This window comes from Cucurbita pepo, chromosome LG02 (assembly GCF_002806865.2).
Source record: "Cucurbita pepo subsp. pepo cultivar mu-cu-16 chromosome LG02, ASM280686v2, whole genome shotgun sequence".
NCBI classification, from domain to species: Eukaryota; Viridiplantae; Streptophyta; class Magnoliopsida; order Cucurbitales; family Cucurbitaceae; genus Cucurbita; species Cucurbita pepo.
Window position 1 is genome coordinate 1,553,289 of NC_036639.1, and position 24,467 is coordinate 1,577,755.

General features: G+C 35.7%; 5 protein-coding genes across 11 annotated transcripts; 3 read left to right on the forward strand and 2 right to left on the reverse strand.

Annotated features, from left to right (window-relative positions):
* The first annotated feature begins 125 nt into the window (after positions 1 to 125).
* LOC111788245 (G-protein coupled receptor 1-like) lies at positions 126 to 5,482 on the forward strand. Of its 4 annotated transcripts, XM_023668541.1 has the most exons (11): positions 130 to 515; positions 1,307 to 1,338; positions 1,419 to 1,588; positions 1,815 to 1,909; positions 2,341 to 2,442; positions 2,526 to 2,582; positions 2,947 to 3,090; positions 3,388 to 3,458; positions 4,117 to 4,333; positions 4,415 to 4,522; positions 4,897 to 5,482. In XM_023668541.1, the coding sequence occupies exons 1-9, from the start codon at positions 339 to 341 to the stop codon at positions 4,220 to 4,222; spliced, it is 954 nt and encodes a 317-aa protein (XP_023524309.1). In that variant the 5' UTR covers positions 130 to 338; the 3' UTR covers positions 4,223 to 4,333; positions 4,415 to 4,522; positions 4,897 to 5,482. The 4 variants fall into 4 exon arrangements, with proteins under 4 accessions (XP_023524310.1, XP_023524309.1, XP_023524308.1 ...); XM_023668540.1 differs by lacking the exon at positions 4,897 to 5,482 and having other exon boundaries at positions 4,415 to 4,637; XM_023668543.1 differs by lacking the exon at positions 4,897 to 5,482 and having other exon boundaries at positions 431 to 515; positions 1,206 to 1,338; positions 4,415 to 4,637.
* A 2,493-nt stretch (positions 5,483 to 7,975) lies between these two features.
* On the reverse strand, positions 7,976 to 9,107 carry LOC111788318. 2 transcript variants are annotated; one of them, XM_023668646.1, is made up of 2 exons: positions 8,748 to 9,107; positions 7,976 to 8,671 (listed from the first exon to the last, which is right to left on the reverse strand). In XM_023668646.1, the coding sequence occupies exon 2, from the start codon at positions 8,610 to 8,612 to the stop codon at positions 8,166 to 8,168; it is 447 nt and encodes a 148-aa protein (XP_023524414.1). In that variant the 5' UTR covers positions 8,613 to 8,671; positions 8,748 to 9,107; the 3' UTR covers positions 7,976 to 8,165. The 2 variants fall into 2 exon arrangements, with proteins under 2 accessions (XP_023524414.1, XP_023524415.1); XM_023668647.1 differs by having other exon boundaries at positions 7,976 to 8,620; positions 8,748 to 9,105.
* A 3,108-nt stretch (positions 9,108 to 12,215) lies between these two features.
* LOC111788141 (polyadenylate-binding protein-interacting protein 7) lies at positions 12,216 to 16,656 on the forward strand. 3 transcript variants are annotated; one of them, XM_023668365.1, is made up of 6 exons: positions 12,216 to 12,506; positions 13,301 to 14,173; positions 14,710 to 15,160; positions 15,259 to 15,329; positions 15,422 to 15,546; positions 15,770 to 16,117. In XM_023668365.1, exons 2-6 carry the CDS (start codon positions 13,388 to 13,390, stop codon positions 15,789 to 15,791), a joined length of 1,455 nt encoding a protein of 484 aa, XP_023524133.1. In that variant the 5' UTR covers positions 12,216 to 12,506; positions 13,301 to 13,387; the 3' UTR covers positions 15,792 to 16,117. The 3 variants fall into 3 exon arrangements, with proteins under 3 accessions (XP_023524133.1, XP_023524132.1, XP_023524131.1); XM_023668364.1 differs by having other exon boundaries at positions 15,422 to 15,584; positions 15,770 to 15,851; XM_023668363.1 differs by having other exon boundaries at positions 12,221 to 12,506; positions 15,891 to 16,656.
* An 826-nt stretch (positions 16,657 to 17,482) lies between these two features.
* Positions 17,483 to 18,536, forward strand: LOC111788332. The gene is made up of 3 exons (XM_023668659.1): positions 17,483 to 17,738; positions 17,953 to 18,058; positions 18,140 to 18,536. Exons 1-3 carry the CDS (start codon positions 17,550 to 17,552, stop codon positions 18,205 to 18,207), a joined length of 363 nt encoding a protein of 120 aa, XP_023524427.1. The 5' UTR covers positions 17,483 to 17,549; the 3' UTR covers positions 18,208 to 18,536.
* A 2,078-nt stretch (positions 18,537 to 20,614) lies between these two features.
* LOC111788294 (ethylene-responsive transcription factor ERF017-like) lies at positions 20,615 to 21,615 on the reverse strand. Its single transcript, XM_023668618.1, has one exon. It carries the CDS (start codon positions 21,383 to 21,385, stop codon positions 20,774 to 20,776), a length of 612 nt encoding a protein of 203 aa, XP_023524386.1. The 5' UTR covers positions 21,386 to 21,615; the 3' UTR covers positions 20,615 to 20,773.
* Between the last annotated feature and the right edge of the window lie 2,852 nt (positions 21,616 to 24,467).

The following is a 24,467-nucleotide window of genomic DNA, read 5'->3' on the forward strand; positions in this document are numbered from 1 at the left end:
AAGTAAATGTGCACCTAAATTCACATTTCAAATAAAATAAAATGAAAAAAAAAAAAAAAAAAAAAAAACAATTGGAGAAATAGGGGCCGGATCTTGAACCGAATGATTCCGGTTCGAAAAATAGGTTGAACCAACTCGACGGGGAATGGGATCAAGGAACTCGTTGAACTAATTTTCGGTCCCTTACAAGGAAGTTACAATTCTCTCTAAGTTGGCGCGATTAGAAAACCGTATATTTACAACCCGGTACAAAGGACGCAAGAGTTCAAATTCCAGAACTCATTTCTTCGTCGGTGATTTTCCCGGCAAATTGAAACCGAGCAGTCCGTCACCGGAAAATGGCTGCCGTTGTGCGAGTTGCTAGTATTCCTGGCCACGATCGAGTTCTCACGGCGGTTATTGCCGGAACGTCCAGTCTTTCGTTTCTGGGATCGGGATTCGTTGTCCTTTGTTACGTCCTCTTCAAAGAGCTTCGAAAATTCTCCTACAAGCTTGTCTTCTATCTCGCCCTCGCCGTGCGTATCTTCTTCTTCTTCTTCTCTACTTGTTTTATTTCAGATCTACTTATCTTCGTCAGAATCTTTGGTTTTCTTCTAATGATTTGATTTCGATAATTCACCGTGAAGATTAAGTTACACTGAGTCTGAAATTGAACTTGACGTAAAATCAACGTGAGATTTGAACAATGAAGCGCGAATCTCATAGCATGTTTACTTAATGTTTCTGTCCGCAGAGTTGGAAATTTAGGATTCTTGTTCCTGTTCCTACCTTGCTGTAACCTTTCAATTTTGACTTGGATCTCTTCCTGGAGTGTCTATCATTTAATGCTACGTTTTTTTTATAAAAAAATAGCGAACTACTTGTTTTTTATCTTCAATTTTTGGCGTATGGATCTCTTAAAATTTGTTTTGCAGCATTAGGCCCAATAAGTTCACAGTTTTTGTCTGTTTGCTCGTGATTCATTAATATCCGCGAAACCGTGCCACATTCCGCGATAATCGTGTGCGCCGAACAAAGTAGATAATGGATAATATTTAGCATCATGGACAGCTATTGATCTTAAATTCAATGCAACACATAATAGCAGTGAAATTTAACAAGCTACTCCAATAATTACAAATAAGTACATATGATGAGAATGACTACCAGCTATTGACATTTTTTTCCCTGCGAACTGAAATGAATAAATTTGCAATAAGAAACAGAACTGCATGGAAAAGGCAATTTCAGGAGAGATCCTCTGATTTTCCCTAAGATGTCTACCTGCCAAATGCTTGCTTACTGATCGCTATTTCTCGGGATGCAGGATATGCTTTCCTGTTTCTTCACTATGATTGGGTAGGATTCCTGGTGTCATCTTCACAAAATTGGTTCACTTTGTAGTTCCAAAACCTTTTACTGATTTGTTCTCAATTAAGGGATCCGGCGACAGGGTTTTACTGTTATGTTCAGGGCTATAGCACGCATTTCTTTTGTGTGGCATCATTCTTGTGGACCACAACCATTGCATTCACCCTTCACCGTGCTGTTGTTAGACACAAAACCGACGTTGAAGATTTTGAGGCCATGTTTCACTTGTATGTATGGGGTACGAATTCAGCTGTTATGTTTAAGGCATCTCATATAGCTTTTGGTTTCTATTTCTTTTGCTTACACTATAGATATTGGTTAGGACAATGGGTTACTACTACATTGAGTAGCCATTTTTTTAATTTCTCAAACTTGTACTATTGCCTCATATATAGTTTCACATACGAGTTATTAAACTAATTTTATAGTTTTCGATGCTAATTTAAATATTTATTTTGATCTAGGAACATCGTTAGTGTTGACTGTTATACGTTCAATTGGCAATAGACATGCACATTTGGGAACCTGGTGTTGGGCACAGTCGGGGCGTACAGGAAAGGTGGGTAACTTTGATTCACCTCCTACAAGCGGGACTCTGTTTTCAGTTATATCTGGTTAGTGAAATGCAAGTGTCCCTTTGGGATGACACTGCAAAAATGTGTATTGCACTGCAAACCAAGGATAATTGGGTAAAATTCAAATGGGAACTTGTGAGATTTTCTTCCATTCTATTTACTGTTTACATTTAGAAATGCAGTATAAACTAAATATGAAATTTACTTCTCTAAGGAATAAAATTTCCATCTTCATTCACAGTTCATGCACTGTAGGTTCTCACCTGTAAGTAACTGTAGTTGTTAGAAAGGGTTAAAGAAAATGATTTGTCTCTCAAACTAGAAAGGATAAAGACTATTTCTTTTTATAGATCTTCAACTTTAGTTGTGATTTCATTTTCATGCTAGTCTTACTTGAGTATGTCCTTTCTTACAGGCTGTTCACTTTATAACATTTTACATGCCTCTCTGGGGTGCAATTCTCTACAATGGCTTTACTTACCTTCAAGTGATACGCATGCTTGATAATGCTACTCGTGTATGTTCTCAAATAATTTCTGAAGAATAGTATGCTCTGATCATCATAGCAATTCAGTAAACCATCTGTTGTGAAATTTCTAGATGGCAGTTGGCATCTCAGATAGGACTTACCAGTCAGATCCAAGAGCAGACGTGAAGGTTTTATTTTCAATACTTTCTTGAATTACGGTGACAGAGAGATAGAAAAAGACTGTCCTGTGAACTAGACTGAATGAAGACAGTTTCATTATTATTATTTTTATTTGGGGAAGATGATCATTTTGTTTTTGGTTCTATTACCACGAGCTTCAGTAACACTAGAATGAAGAAATTAAGGAAATGATCTAAAATCCTAAAATATCGGCATTTAATGTGTTATCTATAGTCCAGAATTATACTTTATTCTACAATCTGTTGTAACAAAATGTGTACATATATTCTTCTTTTCTAAGGCAATCACATGATTGTGGACTCTGATTATTTGAATTAAATTTTTGGTGATTTTTTCCTTTTCCAACAACAGGCTTTAAACAGATGGGGATATTACCCGCTCATCCTAATAGGGTCGTGGGCTTTTGGTACAATCAACCGTATCCATGATTTTATTGAGCCAGGTCACAAAATCTTCTGGCTGTCAGTTCTTGATGTTGGGATGGCATCTCTAATGGTAACCAACTTTTTTTTTTTTTTTTTTTGGCAATCGTTGTTACTTGAGTATATGATTCTGAATGCTGGGTGGGATTTTTAAGGATGTTTCCAGATGTCATTGACCTAAAAGGATAGCAAGGTTTTGTCATTATTGATTTTATTAATTCTTCCAAAACTCAATAAAGATGGAAGGATGATTCATAAGCAGCTCAATCAGCATTTAGACAATTAACTTTTCCACAAATTTATGAAATATGCTATTTATGTTGGTAATTGTTATTTTAATAAACTAGTAATGATTGCCTTTGTGCTGTAGGGATTGTTCAATTCAATAGCATATGGTCTGAATTCTTCAGTGCGGCGGGCAATTTGTGAAAGACTAGACCTGTAAGTATACCTGCTCCATATATTTTCTTTTCATTCATGAATTTTTTCATATGGACATCCAAATGTTCATACACGACTATTTTTCTCTACTCCATTAGTTAATACCTGTCTCTATTGTCGTCGGTTAGGATCCTGGAACTCTACTTGGTATAGGATTGATAATAAAACCCCCCTTTCCCTCTGCCCTTCAGAGAAAATGAACGAAGCTATGATCCTTCATTATTAAACTAATGTGTGTGCTATCTTTTAAAGCTATATTTTTCTTAAACTCTGTTGTACCGTCTTGTTACGGAGCTAATGTAAGAGATTTCGACTTTCAGTATAGAAATACGTTTGAACGTCATTCAAGAGTGTATTGTGGGCCAAGATGAAAATTTTCTGAATTATCATTGGCAATGGATAGTGATAGAAGCCGAAGTCGAGGTTTTCTTGGATAGTTTGAGTAACAAATCCAAATTCTATTGAGTATTTTTAAAAAACTTCATCATCGAGCTACTATCTCGAGACTTTGGGCTTCAGTGACGGATAAGTTCAAAGAAATGAATTGAGAAAACTTTGCTTATGTAATTTCCTTAGTAGTCTCGAGTCCCTGATACAGTGTGTCAAAACAAAAAAAGAAAAAAGATTTTGATTGCTTATTTTTGCGTATTTTGACCAGGTTTGGGCTTGACAAACTTCGAAGATGGCTTCCCAGCAATCCGACTCTCCCAAACCAACAACAAGAAGGTGAACTGGTTCCCTTGAGAAGTCAAGATCAGCCTTAGCGAATTAGTTAGTGGATGTGCCTTCATCGGCAAGACTTCCTTTACAAGGCTTATTTCCTCCGTTTTTCCCGAGGGCATGTAAATAGGAGCTGAGAAATTCATTGTGCGTAGGTAAGCTAAGGACCATCCGTTTTGTTGATATGATTTTCATGATCGTTACGCGGGTACTGATATTTCACTGTTCTCTGATAGACATGATGATAGAGAATTTAGCAGTCTCTCAAGTGGTGATCAGGGGTGGAAAATCGTGGATTATAAAGCATTGGATACTGAATGTGTAGCTGCCTGATCAGAATTCCTGTATGCTACTTTAAGCACCGTTCATTTTCAATTTATCATTGCTAAGCGTTCACGCAGCTTTAATATAACACAACATAAACATTCTATTCGATGCTCGTCACTTTTTTTTTGCATATTTCTACTTCATTACAATATTATTGACTGCGAAAGATCAGATTAGCCACACGGTACACTGCACCTGGTCACCCATCTTATTGTGTCAAATGCTTTGAAAATTTTGTCGTTACGTTTAGTGATGGATATTGTTCTAGAAAACTCTGATTTGACAGCTAATTTTATCTTGTTTTGTACTTTGTTATTCAATTTAGTGGGATTCATTTGTGGCTTCTGAATAATCCCAATTTCCATAAAGAGCATGTATCATCAAATCTCAGATCATTTGCAAGGTTGATGGCTGAGCCGCCGCAATCGCAGCACATGCTTTGGCTATTCAGTCTGGGTAGGGCCGTGGCTCCATCTGTGGTGGCGATCGCTTCCCGTTGCAGATAAGCATGAGGTGGAAGCTGCCGTTTCTAAGAAGCCAGCTTTACAGATAAGCTCTTTTCACTCTGAATTAAATTCTTGTCCTTTTTACATATTAGATTTTTTAAATTTGTTTTCGACTAAATTACAAATCATGTCTTTTGGGCTTTGTTTCTTATTCTGCCTTCCAAAATGAATTTATAAAACTTATTCTACCTACTTTTTCTCTACTTAGATTTTCACTTTTTAGTTTAAAAAAAACGACTGCCTTTGGTTTTTCAGATTAAGATTTTTTAATAAAAAAAATTCAAACTCAATTAGGAAAAAGTAGACATGTGAAAACAAATAAATTATCTAACAAACCTTTTATTGCATCTTTTTCAACGATGTATTGCCAATGATTCAATACATCGGTACAAGAGGATGTGAAAATCTTAAACCGGGATAAAAGCTGTGAGATATTCTTACTTTGACAGTTCGTATGCTGAAAGGATGAACAGTGAAAAGCATCTCAAATAAGATGGTAAGTTGAGTTTAAACAATAAAAAGAAAAAGAACAAGAAAACTTTGGGAATGATGCTTCCTACAGTTTGAAAACTTGAGAAGACAGCTAATGATTGGGGAAAAGAATAATTATGCTCTAAACTAACTTCTTCCACACGTTGCACCACGAAGTGATTTGACCCAGATAAGCACCTTATGCTGTTTGAATGTCAAATCTAGTCAATGTCTTTTGGTCTGCTTTAGATTGAGAAAGTTATGTTGATTTTTCACATTTATTAGAGTATTTATTTATGTGCATCCTAGAATAAGTCAGGTCTTCATACGAAATAGAAACGTAGACTCAAAGAAGCCCCTTTTGTCTCTCCAAGAGTATCATCTTTTTCTTCATTCTGCTCTTAACCATCAGCCCCTTTTGAAATATTCCACAAGACTTTTGAGTCAAATCCTAGCATTAGAAAGGTAGGGAAACTTCCGGAGGATAAGATCACAACCAACTCAAGGCCTTTCTTCCATTCCCTTCGCAGTTCACACAATGAATAAGTTGAATTTGTTTTGTCTGCACTTGCAGAAGGAGTTGGTTTTTTAAGGCATAATAACAGTAGAGGCGAGTGGGGCTGAGTTGGATACTTGTTCATGTGCTTGGTATCAATGGCCCATTGTCCTTTATCTTCTTCTAATTGATTGGACATTTTTCATTGTTTTCAAGTGGTACGAGTGTTTTAACCACCAGGGCCTATTGGCTTGGTCTGTCAACTCCATGGCCCTACCTACTCTCAACTCTGCTTTCCTTCTTTCTCTTCCTTTCTTCCCTAACTTTGACCCTGCCGGAAAACTTAGCCAGAGCACATGCACTCAGATGTTGGGGCTCTCGGTTATGCCTTGGAGTGGACTCCATTTCATTAAAGAAAAAGCCTGACATGAAAAATAATAAATGAATGAGTAGCATGACAAATTTCAGTCTAATCTTCACTCATTTTCAGAGTCATTAATGTCGTTCATAGGCATTATCGATTAGTGCTTGGAAGAAGGGAGAAAAAGAAAGTTTACTAGTCACGTTGATTAGCTCATATGATCTTAATTAAGAAGTCGAAGGTCAGAATCTAAACCATGTTAGTGCTTTTGTTTGGATGGATCTTGCACCTTGGTTTGATTTCTTTGGCATTTTTAGGTGAATCAAAACTTTAGTTGAGATGGGAAGGACCACTATAGAGACCCTATGTCGGTTGTGGTTGGGGTTGGGATTTGAAGGACACGACTCATAGTAATGGCTGACAATGTTGTTGGAACATATAGGTTCAAAAGTTCATGAATCACTTTCAATCTCCCTCCCAAACATCAAACAAACCCAAAGAAGGGATTCCCCTGATTCACTTCACTCTTGAGCCAAATTAGTTAGATGAACAAAATTATAAGGTAAAGTTTCATGCTCAAAATAACATTTTTTAGACCATACGAACATTGATGAAGTGTTCGATTGTGCATAGTAAATACTTTCACCAAATTCTTTTAAAAACAATTGAAAAAAATGAACGTGGTATATTAAAGAATCCAGTACGAATTGCAATATTAATACACTGCACTCNAAAAAAAAAAAAAAAAAAAAAAAAAAAAAAAAAAACACACAACGTGGCCAATTTGGTGGTCATGATTGAGCGGTGGTTACAATGTTGATCGTAGAATTCTAACCGTCCAAATCCACTGCTAGCAGATATTATTTTATACGGGTTTTTCCTTTCGAGTTTTCCTTTAAAGTTTTAAAACGCATCTATTAGGGAAAGATTTCCACACTTGTAAAAAAAATGTTTTGTTCATCTCTACCATCGATGTGGGATATCACAATCCATTCCCCCATTCGGGGCTCAGTGTTCTCGTTGGCACATGGTATCTGGCTTTGATACGATTTGTAACATTCTAAACCCACCGCTAGCAAATATTGGCCTCTTTGTACTTTTTCTTTGGGGTTTCACTCCAAAGTTTTAAAACCCTTTTACTAGTAGGGAGAGGTTTCTGCAGCACCCTATCAAGAATGTTTTGTTCCCTTCTCCAATCGACATAAGATCTAACATAGCAAATAACAAATCTTATGCGTTTGGGAGCCTATTTAGAGTTGATGTTCGAATGGGTGGCTTTTCTTTTTTAATAAGACCAAATTGGTGTGCCAAATTGGAAGCTTTAGAAAAAGTTCTTGTCAGAGTATGTGAAAAAGAAAAATATTTGCAGTTTGAGAGAAAGATTTTAAACATTATCCCCAAAACGCACTTTAATTTTGCCCCCAACGTCCAACAAAACATCTCTCTCATCATTCTCCCGAGAATTGGAATAAATATGTAATATTCAGGGGTCTATTTTGCAATCTTGCAAAATATTTTGAGTTGTCAGTGCATTGCATAATCATCACATATTTGTTTTAATATTAAAGAATAATCGTACTTCGTTTTAATATAGAAATTAAATCAATTAAGAGATACCTGTCGCCATGCAACTGCAAAATTCAAAATCTTGTCCCTGATCGGTAATCAGTTGTAGAATTTTCTGAAGAAGAATATGCAAGACAGAATCAAAAGAAAAAAAGGCCTAGAAATTTTTTCACAGAGTACTCAGAAATTTTATAAACTAACATCCAAGAGATATGGCGTTCTTTTATTTAATTTTACCGCCTGTGAATGGCGGTTAGCGTCTAATCGTAATGACTTCGCCGCCTCGGCATGGAGGAGAAACAGCTATTGGAACGGCCAAGCGATCGCGAGGCGTCTTTCTTTGGAGAGTCCAGAGAGCGACGGAAAAGCTGTTTCATAGCCGAAATCAAATCCTCAGTCGGATTCACCGGCGGAATTGAAGATTTGAATGCTTTGTGAAACTTCATGTGCCTCTTCACCGCTTCACCTGTGGTGATTTTGCTCTGAGATCTGATAGATTCGTCTTTCACAGCCTCCGCACAGAGTCCACAAATCCAACGCCCTTCATACCTCTCGCGCACTCGACCGATGTACGCTGGAGTACACTCCTCTGTCAATCCACAACACTCGCATTTTATCGACTCCACGTCGATGACTTGAGCGTTGTGCTGCGTCACCGGAATCGATTGCTCGATGCTTGCGATCACCTTCGTCACTTTCGCCGCCATTGTTGATTCTGCTCCAGCCGCCACAGAAATTCAGAATCAACAAGATCCGCGCGGTATTTCTGTAAGAATATCAAATCAACAATCTAAAAAGAAAAGAAAAAACGAAGATAACTTCACAATCAAACAGAAATTTACGCTTGTCTAGAATATTCTCTCCGGATGTTCGAATCGATCGTTGTTCTTGTGTCTGATAATATTACGGAAGATCTGACAAACTCCGGAAAAGGATGATTTGATTTGAACAAAAAGATGTGAACGGATTTTGAATTTTTTGAATTCGAAACTCAATCGGATCTTTCTTTATCTCTCCTTCTCCCACTCCCGCACCGTCACTTCCTCGCCGTCGATAAGCAGATTCCAAAATATCATATACATTTCAGAGCCTCAATTGGCTCCTTTTCTTTGCCTCTCACCGGAACCGGAAATTTGAGAGAACGGAGAAGGAAGACGAAGAAGAAAGCTTCTTCACTTACGTAAATGCGCTTCACTTTGGACTTATATATAGCGACGGGGGCTTCGTTTAGAATCTAGACGTCCCAGCCAGGAAACAATAATTTTTTTTTCTTTATATTATTAATTCTTTTGTTATTTATTTTCTGAAATTTTTTTAAATTATAGAGAATTAAAAAATTGAATTTTCAAAAAATAAAAACGAAATGACGGGACGTAAATTATATATTATATAAGAATATCTATTTATATAGTCTATAAGTTCTAATTTCCATTCTAATATTTTTATTAATTAATATCAACTTTTAAATTTTGATAATTGATTCCACTAAGAGTTACTATAATTATACACCATGACAAAATTTCACTCTTTAATTAAAATTTTAGAGGTTATTGACATTTAGAAAAATTACTAAATTAAGGAAAGCATCATTAACTTTATACCTTACATCTAATAATATTATAAAAAAAAATGTTGAATTACAAAATTAGTTCACATAATTCCTTAATTTTCAACATTTTTTTTCGAAAATAATCGACAAATCCATCGATAAAAAAATATTTTTTTGTGCATAATTTTTAAATTTAATCGTTGTACTTTTAATAAAACTTAAATTGGTTTCTACCGTCATTTTAAAATAAATTTTTATGAATATTCGTTAAACAATACTTATTGTTAACTTAAATTTCGACCAATATTAAATTAGGAACAAATTTCATAATTAGAATAAAATGAATTAATTTGAGGCTAAATTTTTTATATTGGTAAAAGTATTAAGGATAAAATTGGAAACAAAAGTAGGGGTAATATTGGGGAAATGGAGGAATATTAGTGGGAAGGTTTTGGGAACATTCATCATATTCATACGTTACATAAATTGGAAGGCCTTGGTTGTGTGTCCTCGTTTGTTCTCATCTTCCGAAAATGCCACTTTGCGCCAGCTATCATGATAATGACTCTCTCCTCACTCCTCCCTTTTTCTTTTGTCCTCTTTCGTCTTTTCCTTTTTCTCATTTTCCTTCTTCCCCTACTCGCTTTCCCAAGCGCGTCCCCCACAATCGCTTATCTCCCCCAAAACTACAATTTTAACCATAAATATATATATATTAAATAAATAGTTTGAAAAATAAAAAATAATTTTTTAAAATGTTTTTAAGGGTTGGTTTGGTTATATAAAATATATATAAAAAATAAATTAAAAAAAAACTCATATATTTATAGTTTAATTTTAAAAGTATTAAAAATTAAAGGCTCCAACAGTTTGTTTTTTTTATTTTTTTATTTTAAAGATTAATATTAAAGGTATTCGTCATTTTTGGGGAAATTAAATGAAATTAAATTAAATTCATTACAATTTTAGCGTAAGACAAACGAGATGACGTGTATATGTCGAGCGTGAAGTGCGCGTGGTAGTAGTTGTGGTTCCCATAGGAAGTAGAACAAGTGGCGGCCCACACGTGATCGCAGGCATATAGTGTGTGGTTAAAACGATGGCGTTTAGCGTATTCATGGCTAGAAAAGAGGGGCGTGGGCCTATTGAATTGGGCCACTCGGCCCATTCTTAATGAGCGTTCTGGCCCAACAAATATCTGCCGTTTCTTTGTAATTTTGCTATAAATACTGAAGCAAGTACAAATTACACAAGCTTCAAATATGTTTCTTTCCCTTGTCTTTTAGTTCCTACTTTCACCAAAATTTGGTTGCCAACTCAGCTTTGGTGCTTGATGAAAACGGAAATTTTGAATGTTGATACTTACGTTAATTTTACTTTTTTAATTTAATAAAATTAAAATCACTTTTTAATCTTTTTAATTTTTTATTTTGTCCGTTCGTATTTAACATGTTTGTTAAAAAAAATAAAATTAAAATGACGCGACGAGTTTCACGGCAAAATAAAATGATTAATTAATACATTTTTGCTTTATTATTGATATAAAATTTAAAAATTAAGTGGCCAAATTTTCGATATTGTCTGCTTTAACTAGTTACGTATCGTGTCTGTTAGGGAAAAGTTGACATATTCTTGTAAAGAATGATTCTTTTCCCTCTTTAACCGATAGGGGATCCCACAATCCTCGTTGGCACACCACACGGTGTTTGGCTCTGATACCATTTGTAACAGCCCAAACCCACTGCTAGCAGATATTCCCCGTTTTAGCCTGTTATGTCTCACTCTCAGCCTCAGCCTCAGGGTTTTAAAACACATATGTCCTAGGAAGAGGTTTCCACACAATTATAAAGAATGCTTCGACCCCCTCTCCAACTGATGTGAGGTCTCACAACAAATAACACTCACATTCACTCTAACATTCATCTTCGAAAAGCTGCAACAATAGTTACCCTAATTTATATGCACCACGACAATAGAAGTTTCGAATCATACTAAAGAAGAAACCCTGAAACCAAATAGGAAAGCCATGAACATTCTGATTCTACAAAAGCGTTACAATGTTACAACGTCAAAAAGAAAAAAAAAAAAAAATCGAGGTATTTAATAAAAGAAGCGTTACAACGTCGAAAGAAAGATTGCACACATCTCGTACGGAGGGCTCAATGTGTAGTGTTGAAATGGTAAGGATGAGATAACACGTTCTTGTCCGATTTCTATGACAATGTCGGGAAATTTTCTCTTCGAGTGTTCTGACGACGCTTGGCTCCATAATTTGTCACTATTTTCTCTTTTAATTAATTATTTTTAATTATTATAAAATGTTTTAAAAAATTAATTACTGCCATACCATTAAATCAGTAAAATTACATAGGATTAATAAGGAAACAAAATTATACTTTTAATTGATTTACAATAAATACAAAAGTTTGATCATACTGTTTTCAATTTAAAAATTTAGGTACCAAATTAAATTTAAATTATTAAATTATTTATTTTCGAATTGGGCCAAACTAAATGGGCCGATTATTTTACACGTTAAATAAAAAAAATAATAAATAAAAAAAATTCAATAATGAAAGAAGAATAAGTGGAGGCTTTATTTCAATAATTAAATAAAATCCAATTTCGTGCTTATCTGTTTAATTTGGATTATAAAAATAAAAAATTTTACAGAGATTTTTTATTTTTTTATTTTTTTATATTTTAAAAAAGAGAGAGAAGTCAAATTGAGTGGCGAAGGGCTTAATCGTCATTTTGAATTTTATATCTTTGTGGTGGTGCTGGCTGCTACTGGTATTAGCCAAGGAGGGTTTCTCCCACAGAGAGAAAAGGGAGGGAGGCAGAGAGACTAGAGAGATAGGCGGAGGGCGGAGAGAGAGGTGGGAGAGAAGACGAAATTCTGAAAGCTGATAGAACACTGAAGAGAGAGTGAGGGACTTGCGAAGTTCGAAATTGAAGATAAGAGTTAGTCCTTATCTTTAATTCTTTAGCCTTCTGACTTCTGACTTCATCCGATCCGTTTCCATGGATCCTTTCGATTTGTTTCGGAAAGGTAAAGAGAAGTATATTCCTCGTAACTGGTTTTCTAATCTATGGATTTATGTTTAGGTCGTCGCTGTGTACAGTAGCAATAGCAATAATTCTGTACCTAATTTGGAAATTTCTGTGATTGATTTCTTGTTTTTTCTGATTGTTCTGTGCATTGAAATTACTGAGATCTCTTTAATGTCAGTGTGTAGTTACGAGATTCTGAATCTTGTTTTATCCTATTCTGATTTTCTGGCTAACGATATACTTGTTACCTCAATTGTAAAGTTTGGTAGTTTATGTTTATGGCCAGGTTCAGATTTCTAGTTCTACAGGTAGTTATGTACTTTATCTTGATTTTATTCTCGTTATGAAGTTTGTTGTTGTTGTTTTTTTTCCCCTAATTTATTTTGATGTAACGAATGTCACGTTTTCCTTCATACCAATTGTAATAAATGTTTTCTGCATGATGTTTTTGGCTTCGGTATTCCCGTTGCTCGTACTTAGCTGACATGAAGTGTTGTCTGGTAACGTAAGTGTATGATAAATTCATGAACTGAATGGTTACTTTATCCCATTTCTATCAAATGAAACTTGAAAGCTTGAATTACTTGCAAGACTTCTAGTTTAAACGATATAGGTTCTTCTAGTTTAAACTATCCATGCTGCAATGCATAATTTTTCGTGGGGATAATTTGTACAGTTTCTAAATGGAGATTTATTGAATATTTGCTGTTCATTTCATTTCAGAATAGGATGGAAATCAGTCATTTACTTGACTTACTAACTAGTCGGATGAAATGAAATCATATTTTGTAGGTTTTGGTTGAGGCTACAAAAAGTTGAGCTTTTCCCTATAGAATTTTTTCAAATACATGTGAGCGTTCTATTTCGTGTTAGCAAATAATGAATGTGTCCAAGAAAGGAACGAAAACCTTTGAGGCAAAACAAAACATTGGAAGCAAGGTGACAGCTTTGAATCCAAATGCTGCTGAGTTCATTCCCTTCTCCCTCAGAGCATCTCCAGTTGGAAGTAGCAGCGTGCCAGACTTGACAGCAAGATTTTCTACTTCTGGGACATTGGGGAAAGCTGTTCTAGATCGGACTGAGTCGTCTGTATCAAATAATTCTGATGATGAGGCCCGCCAATTCTGGAGGCATCAGCTCCCTGATGATATCACACCTGATTTCAAGTCAATGGGAGAAGATGAGAACCTATCTCTTGGAAATATTTCAATGGCAGGCCTGTCCCTGCATGATGACAGCGAAACCTCTTTATTCGCTGCTAATATTGGCAGTGAATATTTGTTGAATGATCAGCAGGATTCAAATCTGAATCACTTTAATGGGAGTCAATTTGCTGATAAGTTTAGATTTTCTTCCGCTTATGGAGAAGATCCATCTTCAGCCAGTCTTTTCCAAATTTCAAATAAACCTTGGCAGAAGCCAGTTCTCAATAGCAATCAACCTGTTAGCAACGAGCAGCACCTTCCTTATCACAACAATTCCGGGAGGGGATTAGCCATGGATGTCTTGGGCAAGCAAACAACAACGGATGAAAGTGATATTCTGAACCCTGTTGAGTTTCTGGCTTTACAGTTCCCTGGTTTTGCTGCTGAAAGCCTCGCAGAAGTTTACTTTGCTAATGGCGGTGACTTAAACCTGACGGTTGAGATGCTCTGTCAATTAGAGGTAAGTTGACTTTTTTAAGATGTGAATAAAGTAGACTCAATTACAGGTCAGTTGCCTTTCTAAGGCATCAAGTGGAAGCAAAATTTCATCTTCAAAACATTTTTATATTTGACAACTTGTTTCTTATTCGATGGTTTTGCGGGTATGTTAATTTAAGTCATAACTTTCATTGGTTGTGTAACATCTTGAGCGCACTTGCCACGCTCTTTAGTCCTCTCGTGCGTGAAAACTTTTACTGAGGTTAACTGTGCCTGAGTGAATTTTTATTTGTCATTTCTTGATATTACAAAAATCTCTTATTAAAGTCTACGAATGCTTGTTCTAGTGGTATAGCTATGTGAATCATAAACATACTTTGCAGAATAGGGGTAGAGAGTTTACTGATGACATATATCACAATCTGAACTAGTTGATCTGGTAGAACCTTGTCTTCATTGTTTTATAAAGAGATTGTCAGCCAGCACCATACTCATGTTATCTTTTGTGTGACTATATATTACTATGTAGTTATCATACTGTACTCTTTTAAACTGTAGCTTCAAGTTGATGGTGAGATAAGTCAAAACCTGAATTCCAAGACAGTGTCTGCTCCCAATCTTAGTGCAGTGGACTTTCCTGCGCTTACAGTGTCAGGTAATCAAAACGGTCATCCAAAATTTGATGGGGCTGATCTCCAACAAAGTAGCAACTCTTATCTCTCTTCTGATAAGGATGGCATGCTTTTCTTCAAATCCAGCACCGCCCCATCTAGAGGTGCTGCAGATTTTGCTTCCACTGTCAGGAAATTGGCATCTCAGGATTCTGGTATGTGGAAGTACAATGGAAATGGTTCTGCTGATGATTCTATTGGCTCAAGTAGAAGTTCTCATACTTTAGCTAGCAAGTATACTACTGGTGGTCATGGGAAAGACACCTATAGTGAGAGGTTGCTACATCAAGGTTCAGCTCGGGCTGCTCCTGTTTGGCTTGAAACTGGCGAAGCAGTTGGTAATTGCATAGCTGTCAAAATTCGTTGTCTTTGTTGGGGATATGATGTGAAACTAAATTTTGTACGGGTTTCTGCTTTAACAATAGTAACTTGGCAGGAAACATGTATACTGAGCAGCGGGAGGAAGCACGTGATCATGCACGGCTGCGAAATGCATATTTTGAACAGGTGTGTAAGAAAGGTTGTTGGTTCTCTCCTTTGTGCTCCCCCGCCCACAACTCATATTTGACTCGGGTAATTACGCTCTTTTATCTAAATAGGCACGACAAGCATACCTCATCGGTAACAAGGCTTTAGCGAAGGAACTAAGTATGAAGGGACAATTACATAATATGCAAATGAAGGCAGCTCATGGAAGGGCCCAAGAATCTATTTATCGGCAGAGGTTTGTTTCCCATCTCGATTCGAACAAGGTTGATGCAGGTGAAATTTCATGGATAATTTTGATTTCCTATTATTGTCATTCTTGCAACAACTCTGTGCTCAAAGATAATTTGGAGAAGGTGTATCAATTCATATCCTGAAGAATGTTATATCTTTGATTACTTGGACTGAATCATCCTATATTGTTTTGACATGGCTCTGATCATTCAATGAACGGTTCAAAGAGTGATGGCACGCTTTTCTTAAGACTTGCACAACGACTACAGGAATTTTCTGAATTGCTTGATAACTCGCTTACAGTTCATTCTGTTCTGCTGTTTATTGATGGGTTCGGTATTTCTTCAGGAATCAAATAGGTGCAGACAGTCCAGGAAATGGAAGAGGACACGAACGCATGATCGACTTGCACGGATTGCACGTTAGTGAAGCGATTCATGTCTTGAAGCACGAGCTGAGCGTGCTGAGGGGTACTGCCAGGGCCTCCGGACAACGTCTGCAGGTTTATATTTGTGTTGGAACAGGACACCACACCCGGGGCTCCCGCACTCCTGCTAGACTTCCGGTAGCTGTACAGAGATATTTGATCGAAGAGGAAGGCCTCGACTTCAGCGAACCTCAACCAGGGCTGCTCAGAGTTGTGATTTATTAAACCATGGAGGGAAAGAGCTCAGTGAAGTGCAGTAGTTTTTTTCTTTTCTNAAAAAAAAAAAAAAAAAAAAAAAAAAAAAAAAAAAAAAAAAAAAAAAGGAAGAAAAAGCCATGAAATCATACTTGTGATAGTCATCATGTTGTTGTATCCTAAATGGTTAGGGTGTGGGGAAAAGGGAAAAAAAGAAAAATGAAGTGAAAAAAAAGGAAAAGAAAAATGAAAAAGAGAGAATTAGGGAAGGAAAATGAAGGTGAAAACAAGTAGGATTGTATTAAAGTTTAACCGGATGACAGGGGTCTAACATTTTTTAGCCCTGAATCGTCACTCTCTTTCCAACTTTGTTTTATTAGGTTTTTCATTGTATTTTATATTTTTCTCCGTTCTTTACGTCGATTCTTTCGCTCGTATTTCCTCATGGATGCAACTGTTAGAATCGAATTATATGAGAATATAGTTCATCGAGTCCCGCTTTGAATCGTTTCGAATTTCGAATCGATGAGTCGATTTATCTTCTCTAGTATTATGGAAATGTCAATCCAAGTGGAAATCAATATCAGGGATTGTAGTTTGGGCTACAATGGCGGAATGAACATCAAGCAAATCTTCATGAATTTTGACGTTGAGTGAATTGAATTGAATACCATGCATTTGGCAAATGATACTACAAGTCAATCTTAAAGTATCTTGTCGGTTCTCTTTTCTGTCTTTGTCCCCGACTTCTTCATCTTAACGGTTCGATAAAAACACCTAAGGGTTTGTGGTGATTGCCATAAAGTGCATAACAAAGCTCACTTAGAGGAAGATTGTGAGTTCCTACATTGGTCGGAAATGGGTACGAAACAGTTCTTGAATGTGACAATCTCTCTCTAGTAGATGCGTTTTAAAACTGTGAAGCTAACGGTGAATGTAGCAGGTTAAAGCGAACAATATCTGCTATAAGTGAGCTTAAGCTGTTACAAATGATATCAAAACCAGATATCGGACGGTGTGCTAACGAGGACGCTAAAAGGGAAACGAAACATAGGTGTGAAATAGTGAAAGAATTATGCATAATGAAACATGGTTAAATAATATTTTGTAAGATATTATGCATAAAATAGTGAAAGAATTTAGTTATTTTAAAGTTAAATTGTGAGAGTCTTGTCAAATAATTCATCCCATCTGAGAGCAAAATGATAGGCGCGTCCGACCGGTCTTCCCGGTTAACCTTTATTTTTAAGCGTCCAAGAAATGTCTTTAAATTGGCTCTAAATCCAAATTTCCCTCCGTTTCATTTGCGCCAAAATTTCAGAAACCCTCTCTGGATCTTCCAGCTTCCTTCGTCATCAATTCCATTTCATCCTCCCGCCACAACAATGCCGCCGCCGATGACGACGACGACTATCTTCTTCCTTCCAACCATACAGTCTTCTTCTCGCTGTCTTCGATCTCGCAATCTCGCTCCACACTCGCGCACTCAAGAGGCCGAAGCGTTCGGCTTCAATCGCCACTGGCAAGGACTCAATCCTTTGAGTAAATGGAGAATGGCCAATACTTCTGCAAATGTAAGTTGTTGATGTAACTGCTCAATTAAATTCCTATTTTAAGTTCATATTGACTCAAATTTTGTTAGATGTATCCATCTACCGCTGTAGTGTTCTGTGTACTTCTGCCGATGTTTTCAAATGTCACCATGCGCGTACAATTATATCGCTGTCTTTTCATTTCCTATGATTTCTGAACATCATTTAATAATCTTTCATCGATTACTTGTTGCAGTATAATTTCACGAATCAGAAGGACGTTACAATTTTGTTTGTTGACGCCATTGAGGTTGAAGCTTTCAACTCAAAAACTCTGTTCCTGATTGGATGCTATACCATCGGTAAAATTTGGATCTCGCTTTTGTCATCTTGATTTGTTGACCAGACTCCTAATGGATGGCCTCATATATTTTCAAGTGCAGTTGATATTGAAATGAACATAATAAAGCTTTCGAGGGTTGAGCTGAATCAAATCTGCAGATTCAAGTAAGTTAAAAACTAAACTACTACTGGCTCTCTTTTAGATAATCATTTTATATAATCATCTCATTTTAGCAAACTTCTCGCCTACCAAGCCAAAAGCATGCCGATATTGCATAGTGATTGACCTCCTTTTTCTTTCCATTAGAAAAGTGATTGATGGTTTGATGATTTGAGTTATGCTTAGACTGATTTCTTAGGGTATAGTATGTTAGGAAAGAAAAGAAGTCTTGAATACCCTTTACTGACTGTATCTTTTGATTTGGAACATGCAAATTATAGATACTATATGCACAATGTAGTATCCCTAATCTTTTACGAACTCTTGGTTCGTTATTATTTGCACATTTTTTTGTCTTAATAAACAAAACAGAACAAAATGAACAGAACCAGAAAAAAAAAAAATAGAAACTATCGGAGGTGACATTTTGTCACATATAATATGAGATCCCACGTCTCTTGAGAGGAGAATGAAATATTTTTTATAAGGGCGTGAAAACCTCCTCTTAGCCGACATGTTTTAAAAACTTTAAGGGGAAGCTCCAAAGGGAAAGTCCAGAGAGGACAATATCTATTAATGGTGGGCTTGAGCTGTTACAAATGGTATCAGACTCAGATACTAGAGGATGTGCCAACAAGAAAACTGAGTCGCGAAGTCGGTGGACACGAGGTGGTGTACCAGCAAAGACGTTGGGCCCTGAAGGGGTGTAGATTGGAGGGTCCCACATAGATGGGAGAAGGGAATGAGTGCCAGTGAAGACTCTGGGCCTTGAAGGGGGATGGATTGTGAGATCCGACATCGGTTGGGGAGGAGAACGAAACATTCATTATAAGGGTGAGAAAGCCCAAAAAAGACAATACCTGCTAACGATGGACTTGAGCCGTTACAGATAATGTGACGTGCCCTATCCGAACAATCTTCTAACCAAACCTCTAAATGCTTAGTGTGCCTTGCATGAATAGCTAAAGTATGAGTTGCCTTAGTGTCGTCTTTAGGAGTTGGGAGAAAACCCTTTATGCAATGGTTTTGCGAGAGATGTTTCAGGTGCTTGATAAGATGTGCAATCTCAATAAAATGTTGATCTTGTTCCATAAGAAGAGTCCACACTACTTTGGAATCCACTTTTGGCCACACTGAAGTAAGACCTGTAGCCATACCTAGCTGATTACCTCTACTAGAGTCTTCGCCTCTATGCATTCCATTGAACAATTGGTTACCGAAAATCCTCCAACACACTTTAAGCTCTCTTGACTTTCCCAAACAATACTTAGAAAGGCTTTGGAATTTCAAACAAGCCCATTTGGCATACCATTTCCTCGTTGTGCATGGTAGCAGCCACACTCAATTTGTCTTGGTCATGGGGCAGCGATACCCACCTACTGAAAATGGAGTATTCTCTTGTGAGGAGAAAGTACGAGGACTTGTGGTGCGTTGACATTCTGCCTTAGAGAAGGTGCCATCCAACGTTGGATCATTTGAAATCCGTTGTTGCTTAGTTGGTTGGGCCGTCGAAGTCAGCTTTGTTTTATCCCTTTCATATTGATCAGATAGCCACCACCAAAATTTCAATCGTATCTTTAGAGAAATTCTCCTGGGCCCTGCAACACAAATCAAACATATTAGAACAGTGGAAATTGAGAAAAAGTTTCACTAGGCTCTAGAGGGCCATACACTAGACCACGTGTATCCCTATCTTGCTTTCCTTTCCACTCGATCAATATTCTGAATTGTTAGGAGGGAATTCCAGATCGACTAATTAAGGGAATGCACATTGACTAATTAAGGGAATTATGGTGAGTTTATAAATAAGAAAATACAAAGCAAAGCTATAGGTGAGTTTATAATTAAGGGAATTATGGTGACTAATTCTCTTTAGGTAAGTGGAAAAAAAAAAAGTTGAGCGCAGCTTGTTAGCCAAAAACCCTTATTTTGGCTGGGATATGAAAAGTAATATTTTTGTTATTTAGTTCAAAATAATTATTTCAATACATTTTAAACCCTTTGTTAGTAATGTTATTTTTATTATTTTATTTTTCAAGTTTATCTTTATATATAGATATATATATATAAAAGTTATACATTGCTTGCAAATGATTTCAGCCTAACCATAATTTGTTGGGTCATATTTACTTTTAGAAAAACAAAGGAAATTATAATACTTTTACTTTACATATTATTTAATTCATTCTCGTCTTTTCATTTATTTATCATTTTTATTTAAATTTATAATATCATATGCCACACTTGATGTGACGCTTTAATACATCGTATTACATTATATCATTATATATATAGAGCAAATTACTATATAATTACTTATATTCTATCAATATATAAATTTTATTGAGTATGTATACATTGGATGAGACTTTTTTAGCCTACAACATATAAATATATATATATATATATATATATATTTTTTTGTGACAATTGACATATGCTCGAGTTTATTTTGGGTGTAATATCTAAAAAATTATTGAAACTAGGTTTGGTAAAATTTAGCAAATGACCCAACCAAGCTATGGCTTATAGGGTTTGTCTTTTTGGCCCTTCTGAAACACTATAGCTTATAGGCTTAATGATTATCAAAGTTCCATAGGAAATTAGCCTCGTGACAAAAATATTCTCCACCATCAACAAACCTATCCTCCATATTTTCTTGTCCCGGGAAAATAATGTCGCTATCATAGACCATTTCATTCCGACACATAATATTACCGAACCCAAAATCCGAACCACCGTCCAACAAGTCCCAAGCCGCCCAAACGCTGCTTCCATCTCCGCTGTCAACCGCCCCTGAACACTGTTTACCGGTTACAGCCTCCTCATTGCTACTACTACTACCCGTTTTAACTCGTTCCTCTCCGCCGTGCTCGACAGCGAACTTCGCTGCGGCTGCCTGAATCTCCTGAGCCGAAAGCCGGTCGCCGCCGTCAATTTCAGGCGGACTATCTGAAAAATTAAACTTCGCATGGGGACCGCGTAGACAGAATTGCGCCGCGTCGAAAGCACGCGCCGCTTGCTCTGGTTTGTCGTAAGAACCCAACCAAATACGGTCACGGCTGTTGGGCAGCCGAATTTCAGAGACCCATTTGCCCCATTTCCTCTTTCGTACACCTTTGTACTTCAAAATCTGACCACCCGACTCTTCATTCGTTTCACTGCCTGAGTTCCGACGGTCCGCCATTAATGAACGGTCTATCAGATCCGAGCGTAAGGCAGGTTTGGGTTCGGAATGAGGCTCGGGAACTTAGAAAGAGAAATTCAAAGTTAGTGAAAGAGGGGATAGGGCTTTGGAGTTAAATAGGAAATGGACAAAACGAGTAAACTCTGAGGTAGAGGGAACTCAACGAAGAAGCTCAGTGGGCTTTTGGGTAACGCGTAATAAAACTTAAAAACACCACGTGAGTTTTAAAATAATCATTATAAATTCTTCCATCTTTTTTATTTTATTTATTTTTTATTTTTTATTTTTTATAAACATTTCTAAACTGATATTAAAGCACATTATTTCTGGTTACAGTCATTTCAATTTTTTTGTCCTAATTTTTCAATATTTTTCTAAAACTTTTATAAAAGATATTTTTTTAAAGTTATAATTTAAGGTAAAAAAATTGTTAATATGTCGTTAAATTTTGGAGTTGTATTAATTTAAAATTTTAATTGATACAATTTGGGGAGATTAAGAATATAAATGACTTATTTCTATTTATTTTAATATTTTAAAAAAAGTTTCATTATCTAAATTAGATGTCTATGTCATGGACTTTTGAGTGGTTTTAAAAAAAGAAGAAAGGCATGACGGTTCTGAAAAAGGAAGAAAGGGGCCATTTTATTATTTAAATTTTTCTACCACTTTTAGACCAGTCTTTAAGTTATAAATAATTAAATTTAGATCAAAATTGTAAATTTGATACTATAATATTAGAAATTTTAAAATTTAGTCCCTAAAATTTTATTCTTTTTAAGTAAATAAAATTTTCATAAATAGTCTTTAAAATCATGGAGTTTAATTTTAATATTTAAAATTATATGAACTTATACCAAATTTGTAATTATATGAACTTATACCATATTATTGATTTGTTACATTAGTTTGAAATCATGGGCTTCTAGATGTTCATTAAGAAGATTTTGCGGCTAAATAGTCATTGACCTCTTTTTGACTTAAATTATATTGAGCTTTTTTCAAAAATTATTTGAAAGTGACTCTTTTTTCCCTTTAAATTCATGTTAATTATTGGGCCGTCCATCTTAAAAATGAATTGTATAATTGAGAATTATTAATAATATTGCTAAACTAATATACTTTATATTAGTGTGCTCTATTGTCCAATTTTTTATATAATAATTAGATTAGAGTTTCATTTTTATAGTTTGGTATATCTTATAAATCATTTATAGATATGTTGCTCGTCATTTGAAAGCCTATAATTTATTATAGTGTGTTGTATTGGGTCATTCTTTTAGAAAATTGATCTGATTTGATCGGATCGAACCTAATTCATATAATTTAACATTATAAGATTTGTTCGAAGGTTGAGTAGGCTCATGATTTGAAATATGGGGAAATTATGTGGGTGTAATTTCCCATGAAAAAAATAAATATATATTTGAATGGATGAAGAAGAAAGAGGAAAATCTCGTGCTTAATTTTGAGTATGGAAGTCCAAATATAAAGATAAGGGTAAGGACTAAGGGCGCAGCTATTTGCATTTGCGGCGGTCCCATTTGAACTGGCCCCAAGTAAAACGGGACCCATTTAATTGGGACAATAACAGTTTAGCCCTTTCAATTTTCAGGACATTTCTCTTTTGAAAAACATAGATTAAAACAATTTCCACAAAACTAAAATTTCAAAGAAAGAAAAATAAGGTTTTTAAACACGTGTATCAGAAAGCTATAAAGAGAGGATTCACATAAGAAAGCACTAGTAGAGGAAAAGTTTTTTGGATTTTTTATTTTTTATTTAATTTCTAATATTGTACCTACCATTTCATGATGTGAATAACAGTGTTCGTGAGTCGAATTGGGTTAGACATTTTTAAATCCATTTCAATGATTCAGATAGCAAAATTTTTCAGTCCAAATTATTTAAATTGAGTTTGTTCTAATTGTTTTAGTTATTTATTCAAATTTTGTTTTCAATAAAATTAAAAGGTTAGTTTTTACATGTTTATTCTAGAATTGATTTTTTCGATCCAAACAACTTTTATTAAATAATGAACTTAACTGAACCGAAAATTAGATTGGGTTGGATTGAGTCGGCTGTTTTTGGATTACTATGGCCCACTATCAATGGGCTCTCTCAAGTGCTTTTGCCCCTTTCCTAGGCAATAAGTTGAGGCTAGAAGCCTAAATCTTCTGCAAAGGTTACATACAATGCCTTATTAGGTCAACTTTGTTCTTTGAATTAATTTGCTTATGAAGCCTTTTCTTCATGTTAGATTTAGTTAGTTTTGACCATCGAATCGAGTATACCAAAGCAAAGGATATATTGCAAAACTTGCTCTACAAGTTTATATATCATGTATAAGTCAAGTTTATTGACTCACAAATTAAAGGTATGACTCTGATATCTCACGACCTTTCACAATAGTATGATATTGTCTACTTTGAGTATAAACTCTCCTCACGACCTTTCACAATGATATGATATTGTCCACTCTTAGCTTAAAACTCTCATGCTTTTGCTAAGATTTCTCAAAAAAGCCTCATATCAATGGAGAATATCATATTCCTTATAAACTCGTGATCTTCCACTTAACTAGCCAATGTGAGACTACTATTCTTAACAATCCCCGCTCCTTTATTTTTTTTGGAGCTATCGAGTATTCTATTGATATGGCTAAATTAAGGACATGACTTTACTACTATATTGTCCACTTTGAACATAAGCTAATGGGACTTTATTTTGTTTTCTCCGGTAGAACTGGGCATGGGTAGAACTGGGCATGGGCTAAAACCCTTTACTAGGTGTGTTTGTGTTTGTTGATTGTTGTTGGTTGACAAAATTGATTGCTTAGAATGTGTGTGTCGTGTCAAGTGTAAAGGGCGTGGCCAAAGACCTCCCTCTTGCTTGGTCAATGCGGACTGCCCAACTAACTCTTTCAGCAAGTGGAGGGTAGGGTGGATATGTGGTTGGGTTCAAATTAGTTGTTTTTNTTTTTTTTTTTTTTTTTTTTTTTTTTTTTTTTTTTTTTTTTTTAAATTACAAAATTAAACATGTAGCCTTTTTAAATCGATTTTTTTTTTTAAATAAAATAAAA